Source organism: Gigantopelta aegis, chromosome 11 (genome assembly GCF_016097555.1).
Source record: "Gigantopelta aegis isolate Gae_Host chromosome 11, Gae_host_genome, whole genome shotgun sequence".
Lineage (NCBI taxonomy): Eukaryota > Metazoa > Mollusca > Gastropoda > Neomphalida > Peltospiridae > Gigantopelta > Gigantopelta aegis.
Window position 1 is genome coordinate 15,794,024 of NC_054709.1, and position 18,892 is coordinate 15,812,915.

The following is an 18,892-nucleotide window of genomic DNA, read 5'->3' on the forward strand; positions in this document are numbered from 1 at the left end:
CGTAGGTGGATCATTACAACCCCTGGAGAATGCTGTGGAATGCTGGAGAATGCTGTGGAATGCTGGAGAATGCTGTGGAATGCTGGAGAATGCTGGAGAATGCTGTGGAGTTTTTAATCCTCCACGGCACATTTTTGTCTTGCACTACATTCAGGTTTTTCTTTCCATGGACATTTTTTTAATTGCAGAGGTTGTCTTTATGGTAGACCGGTATGTGTATTTAATTTCATGTTAAAATATCAACAGATTTTAATAATATTACCAGAAATGTATAACATTGTGAAAATTCTTTGAATTTTGCAAAACAAATGTAGCAGAATAAGAGTTAATTAAAATTGTTTTCGTACATTAAATAATGATTTTAAAAATAATGTATTTTGTGTTTGAATTCGGGTTGATTACCTACTTTCTCAAAAACAAAAAAACAAAAAACAAAAAGTGCTAGGCTTTTGTCCAGTGGGCTACTGACCAGTGGGCTATTGTCCGATGAAACAAAATTAAGACATAATTCATACCACTCTTTTTTTCATCTGTGTTGTCATCAAGATTGCAAAAAACAATTAAAGAAAACCACTTTTGACAAGCACATGTATTCAGAGATGAATGAAGCTACATGTAGACTGGCAAAATTAAACTGAACATAAAAAAAAGAAGGAAATGTTTTATTTAACGACACACTCAACACATTTTATTTACGGTTATATGGCATCAGACATATGGTTAAGGACCACACAGATATTGAGAGAGAAAACCCACTGTCGCCACTTCATGGGCTACTCTTTTCAATAAGCAGCAAGGGATCTTTTATATACACCATCCCACAGACAGGATAGTACATACCATGGCCTTTGTTACACCAGTTGTGGTACACTGGCTGGAATGAAAAATAGCCCAGTTATAAGTCGATATTATTGAGATATAAGACAATATTGTTGAGATATATAATGATATAAGTTGATATTACCGAGATATAAGTCAATATTATTGAGATATATGTCGATATTATCAAGTTATAAGTTGATATCATTGAGTTATAAGTCGATAGTATCAAGTTATATCTCAATATTATTGAGTTATAAGTCGATATTATTGAGTTATAAGTCAATATTATTGAGTTATAAGTCAATATTATCAAGTTATAAGTCGATATTGTCAAGTTTTAAGTCGGAAAACTGAAGAATGTTTTTTCTTTCAGTTGCCTTTCTACTCTTCCATACCATCCCATCCTCCTACAAAAACATTTTTTGGTAAATAATTTCATTTTAGTCTGACATAACAGAAAAGTCAAATTGTTTTGGAAATAACAAGAAATACATGTACTACATGTATTTTTGTCTGAAATTTAGAAAGCAGTCTGCTCAAAAATAAATAACTTGAAAATAAACTAAATATTACATGTATTTTTGTCTGAAATTTAGAAATCAGTGTGCTCAGAAATAAATAGCTTGAAAATAACCTAAATATTACATGTATTTTTGTCTGAAATTTAGAAATGAAATCAGTGTGCTCAGAAATAAATAACTTGTAGTAAATTCCATAATATGAAAAAATGCATTCCCTGTGGGAAGGACTATAGGTTTTTCATGCTTACATGTATGTCTAGTTAAAGTTCAAGCACGCTGTCCTTGGCACCCATACCTCAGCTATCTGAGCTCTGTGTCCAGGTCAGTGGGTTAGTAGTTAGTTGTTACAGATGTGTGTTTGTGATAAATATGTCAGTGTAGAGACCTATACCTTGCTCCATTAATTAAAGGGACATAACCTAGTTTTTAAACACTAAGGCATATTTTTTACTATTAGAGCCGTTTTTGTTAACTGAAATAATACTTTACTACTTAGATTTTATTGTTTAGATTATCCATTTCCACACATTCGAAGTGTGTTTGGTCATCCTGGTGTTTTTAATATCACAAAATACATTTCTCATATTTTAAAAAATGCACGTGCGTCTGAGAAGTAACAGTTAAGGAGTCTATTTTTTGTCTATTTTAGAGGGTATTTCACCATTTCAAAGTCACAGACTCATATTTCACTCAATTGTAACTTTATCCAAATGTGTTACAGGTCTGTAGATTAACTGAACTTAGTTCTAATTTTCACCGGTTGAAACTAGGATCTGTCCCTTTAAGCTGTTTAAAGGCCACTTTGGGTAGAATCTGGTAACGGAATGTGAACCTAATACTTTCCAGCATTAAGGTAGAAGGTGCATGCTTAGCCTAAAGAGTTGATTTTCCAGTTATACTGTACACTGTTGATGCCAAGGGATTCAGGGTAAGGGTGAAAATTGAGAGATATAGAGAGAAGAAACCCACAACCCACTGTTGCCACTTCATGGGCTACTCTTTTTCGATTAGCAGCAAGGGATCTTTTATATGCACCATCCCACAGACAGGATAATATATACTATGGCCATTGTTACACCAGTTGTGGAGCACTGGCTGGAACAAGCAATAGCCCAATGGGTCCACCGATGGGGATCGATCCTAAACTGACTGTGCATCAAGTGAGTGCTTTACCACTGGGCTACATCCTGTCCCAGATTACCGTTGGATGCACTATATTTATTGTTTATGAAGCAAAAATGATGAGGCAAAAATTGTCATTGACCGTACACATACTATTCTACCATCATCAAAATAAAATAATTCAATTTTTTAAAAAGACGCTCAACACATATTTCTGTATATAATGATTATTCGACTAGGTAATAAAAACTGAGACTCACTGAGTTCCTTGAGTAGTTCTCGAGCAGCCAATTGTTTCCTCCTAATGTCTGCTGACGTTTTCTATACAACAAATAAAAGTAATTTAAATATACACAACTCCTACACATATTAATATTTATCTCATGATGTTTTCTCTACAACAAATATCTTAATTTTATAAATACAAGTCATTTAAATATACACAACTCCTAACACCATATTAATATTTATCTCATGATGTTTTCTCTACAACAAATATCTTAATTTTATAAATACAAATCATTTAAATATACACAACTCCTACAATCATATTATATTTATCTCCTGATGTCTACTCATATTTTCTACACAACAAATATCTTTTACAAATGCAAGTCATCTTATTAAACACAACTCCTATGACTATACTAATATTTATCTCCTGATGTCTGCTAATGTTTTCTATACAACAAATATCTTTTATAAATACAAGACATTTAAATACACATAACTCCTATAACTATGTTATATTTATCTTCTGATGTTTGCTGATGTTTTTTTATACAACAAATATATTTTATAAATATAAGTCATTTAAATGTACACAACTTCTGAGAGTATATTTAATTAACATTTATCTCCTGATGTCTGCTAATGTTTTCTATACAACAAATATAATATTATTTTATAAATACAAGTCATTTAATTGTACACAACTCCTACAAGTATATTAATATTCATCTCCTGATATTGACTGATATTTTCTATAAAACAAATATCTTTTATAAATACAAGTCATATACATATAAATATTTGCAATTCCTACAACTTTGTCATCTCAATCTGAATGCTAAAACCATTATCATTATCCAAGTAATATCTCTGTACAAGGCAGAGTCGACCAAATGAGAGAACAATATATATACTAAAAATTATATAAGAATTGTTTGTTATTTTTTTGTAAGAATTTATCAATGTGTCAAGTCACGGATTGGCATAGGAAAAACAGGCTTCTTTAGTTTTGTTAATGATCCATTCAGCGATGCCCTGGGTTTGCCATAGGAATGATATCTGGTAGGGGTAGGGGTGGGGAGGTTTTTAAGGGCGGGTACAAGCCAGATTTTTTTCTATATTTATAAAAAGTAGGACAAAAAAAGTACATTTCTGTCTTCAATTTGGGGAGTATATAGCCCCTCAACCCTCCCAGTTTCTATGGGCCTGAAAAACATGGCCACAAAACATGCAAGAAATAAAGATCTGTTTTGTTAATGATCCTTTCAGCGATGCCCTGGGTTTGCCATAGGAATGATATCTGGTAGGGGTAGGGGTGGGGAGGTTTTTAAGGGCGGGTACAAGCCAGATTTTTTTCTTTATTTATAAAAAGTAGGACAAAAAAAGTACATTTCTGTCTTCAATTAGGGGAGTATATAGCCCCTCAACCCTCCCAGTTTCTATGGGCCTGAAAAACATGGCCACAAAACATGCAAGAAATAAAGATCTGTTTTGTTAATGATCCATTCAGCGATGCCCTGGGTTTGCCCTGGCTGTCGACCAAATGAGAGAACAATATAATAAATTCAGCCCTACCTGTTTTGTTAATGATCCATTCAGCGATGCCCTGGGTTTGCCCTGGCTGTCGACCAAATGAGAGAACAATATAATAAATTCAGCCCTACCTGCTTTGTTAATGATCCATTCAACGATGCCCTGGGTTTGCCCTGGCTGTCGACCAAATGAGAAAACAATATAATAAATTCAGCCCTACCTGTTTTGTTAATGATCCATTCAGCGATGCTCTGGGTTTGCCTTGGCTGTCAAGCACCGGCGCCCCGGCCCCGGGCCGACCAAACGGGTAGTAATCTTCGTCTTCCTTGTCTGCCTTCATCCTCCGACGGTGACTCGGCAACACTTCGTCTATGTGCGACACTGAGCAAAACAAATATACATACATATAAATAACAGAAAAATCAATATCCACTGAAGGGATTCGAACCACAGACTCTCAGTATAGGGGGGGGGGGGGACGTAGCCCAGTGGTAAAGCACTTGCTTGATGCACAGTCGATGTGGGATCGCTCCCCGTCGGTGGGACCATTGGGCTAATTCTCATTCGAACCAGTGATCCACAACTGGTGTAACAAAGTCTGTGGTATGTACTATCCTGTCTATGGGACTGTTCATAAAAAAGATCCCTTGCTGCATTAGGAAAGCTGTAGCGGGTTTCCTCTAATGACCACGAGTCAGAATTACCAAATTTTAGACATCCAGTAGCCGATGATTGATTAATCAATGTGCTCTAGTGGTGTTGTTAAACAAAACAAACTCAATACGACAGTCCAGCGCTCTACCAACTGAGCTAATAGGGAAATTCCACATAGATACTGCCAGTAGGAGCACTTTATACCTACACAACCGTACTACACATACCGGTATATAAAATTAAGAATTGTTTGGAAATCTTTTGTGAATTAATCAATGTGTAAAGTCACAGATTGGGAGCAGGACATAGCCCAGTGGTAAAGCCCTTACTTGATGCATGGTCAGCTTAAGATCGATCCCCGTCAGTGGGCCCATTGGGCTACAATGTATTTCCAGTGCACCATGACTGGTATATTAAAGGTTGTGGTACGTGCTGTCCTGTCTATGGAATGGTGCATATAAAAGATTCCTTACTATTAATGGAAATGTGTAGCAGGTTGATTATCTAAGATTAAGTCAGAATTACCAAATGTTTGACATCCAATAGCTGGAGATTAATAAATTGATGTGCTCTAGTGGTGTCGTTAAAAAAAATAATAATTAAGTCACAGATTGTATAAAATCACATAGTTTACATTTGTGTAGCTTAGTGATTTTATAGTAAATCTTAGGAACAGGATTTTTGTTTTTGTTTTTTAACGACACCACTAGAGCACATTGATTTATTAATCATCGGCTATTGGATGTCAAACATTTTGTAATTTTGACATATAGTCTTAGAAAGGAAACCCAGTATATTTTTCCATTAATAGTAAGGGATCTTTTATATGCACCATCCCATAGACAGGATAGCACATACCATGGCCTTTGATATACTACGGTAGCCATGGTGCACTGGCTGGGATGAGAAATAGCCCAATGGGTCCACCGACGACAGGGACTGATCCCAGACCAACTGCGCACCAAGCAAGCACTTTACCACTGGGCTACCCCCCATCCCCAAAATTTCAGAAGATAACTAATTTGAATGCAAGTTACAGTTAATTGATCAAGTTATAAAATACATGTCATGTATTTTAAACCAAAGAAAGAAAGAATGGTTTTATTCAATGATACACTGAAATTGTTTTTATCTACTGTTACATGGCATCAGACATATGGTTAAGGACCACACAGATAATAAGAGGGAAAACCCACTGGCCCCAATCAATGGGCTACACTTTTCGATTAACAGCAAGGGATCTTTTATAGGCACTATCTCATAGACAGGACAGTACATACCACAGCCTTTGATATACCAGTCGTGGTGCACTGGCTGAAATAGTAATCAAACAATCAATTACCTACAAGGTAAAAATTACATTGATAAATGTCCGGTTACTTAATACAATATAAAACCTACAGTAAAGGATGCGGCTCAATGGTATCACAATTGCCTGAGGTGCCAATGGTCACAGGATCAATCACCATTGATAGACTTAGTGGTTTTTGTATCTCATTTAGTGCCCCATGACAGGTAGTTCAAAGGCTGTGGTATATTTATCTATTGAACACTGTGGATAAAAGATCCCTTGCTGCTTCTTAGGAATATCAGGTGTTCTGGCAGTGTGTTCCCTCCCCTGTATCTCTCTCTCTCTCTCTCTCTCTCTCTCTCTCTCTCTCTCTCTCTCTCTCTCTCTCTCTCTCTCTCTCTCTCTCTCATTCTGTTTAGATCATGTCAAACTTCTGTTTCACATAAAATCATAAAATGTATTTGGAACTACTACAAACACCAGGATGACAAAAAACACATTACATTTGCCAAAAACAATTATTATTTAAGCAAGATGTGCATGGTTATAAGTAATGTGTAATATAATGGAAAATAAAAACTGAATAAAAATAAAAATAGTTTAAACTGCTACATAACAATAAGAACAAGCCTTTAAAGACATTATTTCAAAGTTGCAAGATGGCGGCTTCCCACAAAATAATTTAACCATTGCTTTGAAATGTATTATACCCATATATAACTAAATATAACTTAATTTACCAGTAGAACATAAAATTGTACTCTTTAATGGTCAACAGATGGAAGAGTTTAACCTTTGCTTTGAAATGTAATACACCTTCAACTTAATACCCATAAAAATTACAACTACATCTGTATATATAACTTAATTTACTAGTAGAAAATAGAATTGAATAATCTTTAATGATCAACAGATGGAATAGTTGAGGCAAACACTTCAAGTGTTGCTGATAAGTTTGCTGTCTTTGTGCAACTCATCTGTTTGATGGCACTATTCAGTCAGATTGTCAGATTTAGTGGATTCATTAATTTCATAAGATTTGTTACTCTTTGATAAGACAGGAATCTAGTCACAAATGCATCGTAAGTGGGTAAGATGCCCGTATAATGTGCGTTTTTGACGATATTCTATGAATATTCTACGAGCATCGGTGACATCCTACAGACATCGTTGAGTTTTTGGCCGATTTTTGGCATCGTAGGGTCATTTAATGTGGAATTATAATTTCTTGAAGACCGTACGATTTTTAAAATCAGAAACCCACCGCAGACATATCGTTGGGGCACCTTGCGGCCTTGAGGTGACCTTGTGGTATCTGGAGACATTTCAGGGAGGCCACACGATCCCTCACGATGTCGGGACAATGTACGGGCATCGTACTATGGACATACGGTCAACTTACAATGCCCTTATGATGTCCTTAAGGTTTGATGGCCCGAAAAAATGTGTCAGCCCGTAGGGTCCATGTAAACACACCATATCTAATGTCACCATGGAAAATATTTTGGGGATAACCCTACAATTCTTTCCCCAATGTTATGGAGGCCAGGATGCCATACGGTTACCCCCCCCCCCCCCCCCCCCCCCAACCGCGCAGCAACCAGTGCATTTGTGACTGAGGCATAAGCAAACACATCTTTTAGTTATTTATGCAGAGATTATGTGTGAGATTGATTAATTTGTAGTTATTTATAACAAATAAATGTAAAATCAGCAAAATATGTCACTCATAACTATGATATAGGACATTTAAGTTGTTGGCAGAAATGTGATGCAGTGTTCAAAGTGAATTTTGTGTGTGAAGTGCTTTGTAAGGCAGAAACAAAACACAAAAACCAACATAGTATCATTGAGTTTAACATGATATATATACAAGCACCCACAACAATAACAATTACACACCATGCAGTTTAGTACAAGCAGTGATATAATTCACCCACCCACCCATCTTACAACTCTCAAACAGAGAGAAAGTTTACAGTATTTTTTTTTTTTATCCCACTGCCCCCTTTCCTTTCTCTCCTCTGAATCCCATCTCATGTCTTCCCGATCTGGCAACTCCTCCTATCTTTCAACTTCTTTCGCTGTCCACCTCCACATCCCAGTCCTTGTCTCTCCAACAGTGACAAGTGCTTGTCTCTTGTGGCTATCTGTGCCACACACCTGCCATTCCCCAGCAGCTTTTAGCTGTGGGCTTAGTCTGACCACTTCGGGGAGTGTTCAGTAGTTACTTCTGGCATTGTTAAGAGGCACTTGTAACCACCTACTATGCACCCCTACTACCAGCAGTCGTTAGCTAGTGCCGTGGGTCAGACCAGCTTTATTAGCTGCAGAGGACGAGGATGCCAGGTGGGTGCAGGGAAATACACAGAGACTGCACCCGTGGAGACAGGTAGGTGATGGTGTGGACAGCTCAGAAGACAGAGTCAGAGGAAACTGACAGAAAGGGTCGAAACAGACTGAAATCGTGGGAGAAATTGGAAAGTTTTTTTTATTAAGATAATGAGAATGATAGGCAGGGGGTGATAGATGAGAAAGATGAATGAATGTGTGAGCCAGCTTTGACAGAATTTGAACCACTGTAGTCAGCTTGATTGTCCAGCAGCTTATCCACTAGACCACGGAGCTCACTAAAGTTTACAGTATTGTTAAAGGGATATTCCTGAATTTGCTGCAATTTTTAAGATGTTATCCACTGACAGAGACATTTTAACGACTGTAATTACATATCAAATATATTTTCCTGCATAAAATATTAGTGGCTGTATATTAAACCTGTTTCTGATCGTTCTAATATTTGTACTAGGTTAACTTTCATTTTAGTTCCTAAAATATATTTTTTCGTACATACAAAATTATTTGAAGACAACTTCTAGTTTGGGCTTCTTACAAATATTAAGATGACCAGAAACACATTGCATATATACAGACACTGATATTCTAAACAAGAAAATATACTTAATATGTAAGTTTAATCGTAGAAATATTGTATTAGTCTGAAACATCTTACAATGCAGCAAATGCAGGAATGTCCCTTTAAATAAATCCACTCCTCATAGAGAAAGTTTTACAATATTGTTAAATAAATCCACTCCTCATAGAGAAAGTTTTACAATATTGTTAAATAAATCCACTCCTCATAGAGAAAGTTTTACAATATTGTTAAATAAATCCATGCCTCAAACAAAGAGAAAGTTATACAATATTGTTAAATAAATCCATGCCTCAAACAAAGAGAAAGTTATACAATATTGTTAAATAAATCCATGCCTCAAACAAAGAGAAAGTTATACAATATTGTTAAATAAATCCATGCCTCAAACAAAGAGAAAGTTATACAATATTGTTTTACCCTCAAGTGGAGTCAGGTTGGCTGAAAGTAAAACGTGAATGCATGTGCTGTGATACAATGTCGATATATAGATCAAAATACTGGTAACCATAAACGTTTGAAATCATTGTTTTGAAAAAATGTATTTGTGATAGTGCAACAGATAACAGAAATATAAACTGGAGGTGGGAAAATCTTTTTCTAGTTTTTAACAACTTGGAGCAGTAAGGTTTAATAGATATTTATTACTTACCAAAATACATGTATATAGGGTTTTTCGTTTTATCTTTTTTAATATATAACACAGCACAAAATATTATTTTTGGAATTTGATTGATTTTTATTTTATTTTATATGTGTTAATGTGTATACCTGTCTTTACACAGCATAATTAACTATAGGTCCAATTCCAATCTGTAAACACGCTTCTGTTCATATTCATACACATAGACCTGAGCCTCATACTTGCATGAACGTCAAACAATTATCACGTTCAATTTATAAATGAATCCATAACAAAAACTACAGTATCTATTATCATAGGAGCAAATCGGTGATATTTTCAAGTTTCTTGGAGGAAATGCCTAAAACACTGTTCACTAAAAAGGAATAATAATTTAAGTTGAATCTAATGAAAAATTTTATGTTAAAAAAAACAAAAACAAATTGTGACATACATTACATATAAAACAGCATTAACATGTCAGAGTTTTATGGGAGAATCCCCAAGGACTTATTTATATATTCCTATTCTACCTTTTGGTACAGGAATTTAATAATCTTTGTTTAAAAATTTGGAAAATTTCCATTTCTAAAGCAAAAAGTGCATGCCCGAAAAAAATTGGTGACATAAAACACAACAACAAATAGCTCAAATACAACAAATTATCCCCCAATTTTAATCCAGGTATGGAAGCAAGATACACCAAAAAGAGTGGAGAGTGAATTCAGCACAAACAGTAAATATTTCAAAGTACCCATACCTGACTTGCTTGCTTTCAAAAGAAACATATTATGTTACCAGTGTAGTTAAAACATTCAAAGAACTTAAATGAAATGGATGGAATTATTCCCCTACAAATACGTTATTCAATCTCTTTTATAATATAATATATATTATTATATACATAATTTGGCACTATTAAAAACATGTGGGCAGAATAAAATGCACTTATAAGCTGTAAGTATTTTTTCAATTTATAAACAAAAATGAAAATCTATTAAAATAGATCTCACCACCACTGGTTGCTGTTTCAGACGGCGACAGGTGTCTCACCTACCCCGACAGGTGTCTCACCTACCCCTACAGGTGTCTCACCTACCCCTACAGGTGTATCACCTACCCCGACAGGTGTCTCACCTACCCCTACAGGTGTCTCATCTACCCCTACAGGTGTATCACCTACCCCTACAGGTGTATCACCCACCCTAACAGATATCACACCAACCCCGATAGATGTATAACCCACCCTAGCAGGCATCTCACCAACCATGGCAGGCATCTCACCCACCCTGACATGATGTCTCACTCACAACGACAGGTGTCTCACCTACTCCAACAGGCATCTCACCCACCCTGACAGGTGCCTCACCCACCCTGACATGTGTATCACCCACCCCAACATGTGTATCACCCATTCCGACATGCGTATAACCCATACCGGCATGTGTCTCACCCACCCCGACAGGCATCTCACCCACCCCAACAGGTGCCTTAACCACCCCAACATATGTATTACCCACCCTGGCATGTGTCTCACTCACCCCAACAAGTGTCTCACCCACCCCGACAGGTGTCTCACCTACCCTGGCATGTATCTCACCCACCCTGACAGACAGCTCACCCACCCTGACATGTGTCACCCACCAAGACAGGCATCTCACCCACCCTGGCAGGTGTCTCACCCATGCAGACAGGCATCTTACTCACACCAACAGGTGTCTCACCGACCCTCATGGGTTTCACCCACCATGACAGGTGTCTCACTCACCATGACAGGTGTCTCACCCACCTTCATGGGTCTCACCCACCATGAAAGGTGTCTCACCCACCATGACAGGTGTCTCACCCACCATGACAGGTGTCTCACCCACCCTGATAGACATCTCACCCACCCTGATAGACATCTCACCCACCCTAACATATGTCTTACCCACCATGAAAGGTGTCTCACCCACCCTGATAGACATCTCACCCACCCTGGCATGTGTCTCACCCACCCTGACAGACATCACATCCTCCCTGGCATATGTCTCGCCCACCATGACAGGTGTCTCACCCACCCTGACAGACATCTCACCCACCCTAACATATGTCTTACCCACCATGAAAGGTGTCTCACCCACCCTGACAGACATCTCACCCACCCTGGCATATGTCTCACCCACCCTGACAGACATCTCACCCACCCTGATAGACATCTCACCCACCCTGGCATGTGTCTCACCCATCCTGACAGACATCTCACCCACCCTGGCATGTGTCTCACCCACCCTGACAGACATCTCACCCATCCTGGCATATGTCTCACCCACCCTGACAGGTGTCTCACCCACCCTGGCATGTGTCTCACCCACCCTGATAGACATCTCACCCACCCTGGCATATGTCTTACCCACCCTGATAGACATCTCACCCACCCTGATAGACATCTCACCCACCCTAACATATATCTTACCCACCATGAAAGGTGTCTCACCCACCCTGGCATGTCTCACCCACCCTAACATATGTCTTACCCACCATGAAAGGTGTCTCACCCACCCTGATAGACATCTCACCCACCCTGACATATGTCTCACCCACCCTGACAGACATCTCACCCACCCTGATAGACATCTCACCCACCCTAACATATATCTTACCCACCATGAAAGGTGTCTCACCCACCCTGATAGACATCTCACCCACCCTGGCATGTGTCTCACCCACCCAGACATGTCTCATCCACCTCCTGTCATTACAATGCATGGTCATGGAAAACCACATTTAAGCCAACACAATGGATCTGTTTGAACTGAAATTACCTCCGTAGTCGTTGCGGTGCATGGTGATGGGGAACTTGGTTTTCGGTCTGCCAGTGTCATCCAGCTGTGGAGCCCCTGCACCTCCACGGGTTCGCTCCAGGTCTAGACTCTTGGAATCCTTCACAAAATTAGTATAATAAAATATATTATTACCCATATGGTTAACAATATCTTGCTACATATCAAAGTGATACGTCCCACTAGAACGCCAAGTGGGACGTAACACTTCGATGTCACTCGATGATGTCATCAACTGGCACACTAGAACCTTACAGTAACTTCAATGAGTTGAGTGATATAAATTAAGTTTTATTATGGGTATTAAACACGATATTAAACTCGCTACCATTTCGTATCATGTTTATGTCCCTTGTGAAATAATTTTCATTGTCACTCGAGCACTAAGGCTTGTAACAATTGAAAATGATTTCACTTGGAACATAAACATGATATGAAATGGAAGCTCATTCAGTATCCTATAATAATAAACTAAGATCGATTATGGGTAATAAATAGGATATTAAACTTGCTACCATTTCATATCATGTTTATGTCCCTCATGAAATAATTTTCAATGTCACTCGAGCGCTAAAGCTTGTAACATTTGAAAATTATTTCACTTGGGACATAAACATGATATGAAATGGAAGCTTGTGTAATATCCTATAAACAGAGCTATACAACTGGGTGTCTAGTATAAATACAGAACTTCACATGCATTGATTTCACTTCCTATTTATTGCACAAGTTTATTTTGCAGTTTATTTTGCGCAAGAATATATACCATGAGACCGCGCAGCAGTCAAGTGGTATGTTATTTCGCAAATAAACGAGTGCAATAAATAGGAAGTGAAAACAACATATATGAAGTTCTGTATTTATTACATACCTTCGTTTATGTTTTACAAAAACGGTTTTTAATTTAACGTCATAACAACACTTTGTTAAATCCATGATCAAAACTCATTTCATGGATTCATTTCACGTTAAAAATCATACTCTGCGGCAGCTTTGTGTAATGTTTCAAATATGACGTGACGTAAAATGTAAATCATATATGACGTCAGTAGCAATAAGGTGCTAACTGCAGTAAAAATAAAAAGGGAATTCCCCATTTAAAAGTTCCGGTCTGTATCACACATATGTGCGATACAAAATAAATTTATCACATGGTTTCAAAATGCCTTTATCACGAAAGTAAGATTGAATAAGTATGTAATAAAGAGGTGTTATAAATAATTATAAATGACAACATCTTTAAATGAGACTTCAAATTCACCATTATACTTAATTATATTATAACAGTTATCACAATTATAACAGTTAATTATCACAATTTTAACAGTTATCACAATTATAACAGTTATCTCCCATTGCTACATTATTTTAAGTGTTTGAAATATCAAGATAAACAGATTGTATATTTATTATTAGAGTGAAATACATTATGATTTATTGTGCTTTATTTATCTATTTCGCTTTTTTTCAATCAGAATTAAAACACTACTGATATGTCATGCATATAGTTCTGTGATAGTACAGGGCTTCTATAACTTTTATAAAACCCCACTAACCATGGGATCAGTGATTTTAAACATTTACTAGCCACAATAAAAAATTCACTAGCCCTACTTTAAGTAAATATAATTTTACTAATAGAAATAATCGGATATGTCACATACATAAAGCATAAAAATCTTTAGATTGTGGGGTGGGCAGGATATTCATATTTACAAAATACACTTAAATACAACATCCGACAACTTTTTTTCCACTAGCCATCAGGCTAGTAATTATTTGCTACCCGAATATTGAATACCATTAGCCATGGGAGTGGGGCAACCATAATCTAGAAGCTCTGTAGTATATCACATGTTAGGCATTCTGTTACGTAATTATTTTCACTTTAAAAAAAATATATTATTGGGAAAATATCTGCTTAAAAATATTCTCGACAGGTACATGTAATTATAGATGTGAGCAATTAAGTTTATGTGTCTTGATGAATCCTATTATGTAATCATTGACAGGTTAGTAATAATTGACAAGGGTCTGAGCTTATACAAATTTTTAAGTCTATATTCATGACATTAATAAAGTAAAGTTTGTTTTATTTAACGACGCCACTAGAGCACATTGATTTTTTATCTTATCATCGGCTATTGGACGTCAAACATATGGTCATTCTGACACTGTTTTTTAGAGGAAACCCACTGTCGCCACTCTTTTACAACAGGCAGAAAGGGGTCTTTTATTTGCGCTTCCCACAGGCAGGATAGCACAAACCATGGCCTTTGTTGAACCAGTTATGGATCACTGGTCGGTGCAAGTGGTTTACACCTACCCATTGAGCCTTGCGGAGCACTCACTCAGGGTTTGGAGTCGGTATCTGGATTAAAAATCCCATGCCTCGACTGGGATCCGAACCCAGTATCTACCAGCCTATAGACCGATGGGGGGGGGGGAGACAAGACGTAGCCCAGGGGTAAAGCACTCGCTTGATTCGCAGTCAGTCTAGGATTGATCCCCGTTTGGTGGGCCCATTGGACTATTTCACGATTGTCAGTCCATTGACACTTTTCATAGGAACATACATGTAGACACCTCTACCACTGAGTTACCTCCCCACTCACATACTCATGTCAATACCAATGAAATGAAGTCTGAATTAGTCATTTCATTTCATTTTAACTTATTTTCGTGCTTATATCCAATTAAGGTTCAAGCACGCTGTCCTGGGCACATACCTCAGCTTTCTGTCTAGGACAGTGGGTTAATTGTTACTGGTTAGTGAGAGAGAAGAGGGTGTAATGGTCTTACACCTACCAACTGAGTCGTTAAAACTCGTTTTGGGTGGGAGCCAGTAACAGGCTGCGAACCCTGCACCTACCAGCCTTATGTCCGATGGCTTAACCAAAAACACAACCGAGTTCGGTGATGTCTGAATTAAAACTTGGCCAAAGTCTTGAGTATGGACTTCAGAGTTTTATAAGCAGTGATCTTGAAATATGTGTGATATATTTTGTGTATTCTACAGGTGACATATATACTCTTCAAAAAATGTAGGGGAACCTGAAATATTAATGTTAATATCAACTATTAGACCGAACATACGTTTTGACCACATACATCCTAATAAAGAACATTCAGGTCTGTTTATCAACACACTGAAACACATTCCATAGTTTGCACGTGCATCATGCAGTTGCCCCATACACGTGCATGGGGTGTCATTCTCGATTTTGACAATTTCCAGGAAGGTTGATTAATCACTGTGAAACATTATTTCTGTCAATCTTTTTCATTTTGTTGATCATACAGTTGTTATTGTTTTGTTTTTAGTCATGTTTATTGTTTGAATTTGCGATTTACTGATAAAAAACCCCGTCAACTTTCAAATTTCACTTCTGATCCCATCGTCCTTCAAGACCGTTGGTGGTCATAAATCCTACTGTAATACTGAACTACTGGTTGTAATGTTTGCCCAATTAATTCACTATTATCATATAACCATTCCCCACAGCTAACATACCTTACAATTTTGGCAATTGTAAATTCTTATTAGAGTTCCTCTACTTTTTTTTATGAGTATATTTGATAACCATAATTAAAGTGCAAGTGTCTAGTGGTCTATCTGAATGGGGAGAAATACTACCAGTCTAAATTGCTTACTAATGGGATACACTGTAATTCAATCTGGTATACTGGTATTTTGCATGCAAGTTTATATATATTTGGCTTAGCACACATACTTAATGTATTTGGCTTTGCATGCATAAGTATTTGGTTTTGCATGCATAGTTAAATAATGAATATGGTTTTGCAAATTTGCATGCAGTTAATGATTCTGAATTAAAATTCCATACACATTCCATACACATTGGAATTTCATGCACACATAATGCACTGGAATTTCATGCACAGTTAATGCATTTGGCTCTGCATGCACATGCTAATGTAATCCCCAGAACGGAAAGCTGTTATACTTTGTTTAATTATAATCAACTAAAATCTCACCGTAATAATGTTTTGTTAAATTGTTAACAGTTTTATTCCCACTGACAGAAACAAAATCGTTGGTTATCTTTTAAAACTGTATGCATGGATATGTCGTAGTGCACGTTTTATTACCGTATTATTGGACAGAAAAAACAAAAACATAAAAATATATATAACTTGTACAGTCAAAAAAAAATCCATTTCTGAGCCCGTGCTTATAAACCTTAAAGTCTAGACTTTAAGGTTTATAAGCACGGGGCATGGTGTGTGGTTCTGTGTATTTATTCCTCCGCACTGCTTGGTAGGTCATGACATATGAATAATAAATGTGCCGGAATTAATGTACAATTACATTATATAACAAAGTGTTAATTGACAGCATCTGAACCATCAATTCACATCATGGCATTTGATCTCCACCTCGGGGGGGGGGGGGGGGGGGGGGGGGGACATAGTCCAATAGTCTAGGATAGAATCCCGTCGGTGGGCCCATTGGGCCATTTCTCGTTCCAGCCCCCACAATCAGTTGACATTTTTTTAAATTTATTATTAGCCTCTCCAATTATAGGCATCTTCTGACAATCTGGGGGGGGGGGGGGGGGGGGGCGAGAGACTTAGTCCAGTAGTAAAACGCTTACCTGATACACGGTCAGACTGGGATCAAACCCTGTCAGTGCACTCATTGGGCTATTTCTTGTTCCAGCCAGTGCACCATGACTGGTTATCAAAGGTTGTGGTATGTGCTACCCTGTCTGTGGGAAGGTGCATATAAAAGATCCCATAAATTGCTATGAATGGAAAAATGTGCAGGTTTCCTCTCTAAGACTATTATGTCAAAATTAACAAATGTTTGACATCCAATAGATGATAATTGAAAAAAAATCAATGTGCTCTACTGGTGTTGTTAAACAAAACAAACTTTTGATCTCAACCTCAGTGCCAACCCGAATACTTATTTACAACTTGGTTGACAAGTTTGTTTGTTTTGTTTATTAACACCAGTAGAGTACATTGATTTATTAATCATCAACTTTTGAATGTTAAACATTTGGTCATTTTGACTTATAGTCTTAGAGAGGAAACCTGCTACAGTTTGCCGTCTTAGAGAGGAAACCTGCTACAGTTTGCCATTAGTAACAAGGGATCTTGTATATGCACCATCCCACAGACAAGATACCAGTCATGGTGTATTGGCTGGAACAAGAAATAGCCTAATGAGTGCACCGACAGGGTTTGATCCCAGTCTGACCGCACATCAGGCAAGTGCTTTACTACTGGACTAAGTCTCTCTGCCTTCCCCTAAGATTGTCAGAATATGCCTATAATTGGAGAGGCTAGGAATAAATTAATTTTTCTTTCAATTGATTGTGGTGGTGGGGAGCAATACATAATATTAAAATATGGGGCACCCAGTCACTACCCATCTACCCACCCATGCATTTCCTATTCCTATGTTTGACCATTATAATTTTTACAACAATTTTTTTTTTCCAATTAACATGATGTGTATATTGTCCTACAACTTAAATTTCAAATGGCTTGTTTAATGAAAAAATATATTTGTCCAAAAGAAACATAATATTTGCATAAAATTTTAGTTGGAGGTTTAGTTTTCAAATAAAATTGCAAAATGTATAAGAAGATGATAGCAAAACTATTTAGGGCCATTTTCCATCAGTTTTTGGTGCAGGCATGGTGCAGATATAAAATACAGAAAACGAATGCATAAAAAAAATCAATTCTGTAGTTTTTCTAAATGCACAGTGTGGTTTTGGGTAATAATGCATACATCACGCCTGCACCCTGTTAAAAACCCCATTGTCATGGAAAATAGCCCTGATAATACATTGGAGAAATATAATCATGATTAAGTTGAAAATGATTAGTATGAACATATATATATATATATATATATATATATATATATATATACCGGTATATATATAATATATCATCTAGTTAATTATTAATATTTTTACTCTACTTTGTACAGAGATATGATTTGGAAAATGTTAATGGTTTTGTTGTTTAGATTATTTAACTTGAAAAAAAAAGAACTAGCATAATTATAAGCATGGCTATAAGCAATAAGTAAGCTTAGAGTTTAGCCTCATTCCAACCTGATGTGGTAAAAACAGATCGGGAGATGTTCCAGCCCAACCACGAAATGGTGGATCTATTAGTGCCTATAATTATTAAATGTAATTTCACATATCACAACAAGTTTACCACGAAATGGTGGATCTATTAGTGCCTATAATTATTAAATGTAATTTCACCTATCACAACAAGTTTACCACGAAATGGTGGATCTATTAGTGCCTATACTTATTAAATGTAATTTCACATATCACAACAAGT

General features: G+C 37.0%; 1 protein-coding gene across 1 annotated transcript in view; it reads right to left on the reverse strand.

Moving 5' to 3' along the window:
* LOC121385043 overlaps positions 1–18,892 on the reverse strand; it is a 142,567-nt gene that overhangs the window by 35,032 nt on the left and 88,643 nt on the right. Inside the window, exons 14-17 of the mRNA XM_041515578.1 lie at positions 12,533–12,650; positions 9,527–9,547; positions 4,450–4,610; positions 2,726–2,786 (exon numbers count right to left, since the gene is read on the reverse strand). Coding sequence (XP_041371512.1) covers positions 2,726–2,786; positions 4,450–4,610; positions 9,527–9,547; positions 12,533–12,650 — 361 coding nt within the window. The remainder of the gene's footprint in view (positions 1–2,725; positions 2,787–4,449; positions 4,611–9,526; positions 9,548–12,532; positions 12,651–18,892) is intronic.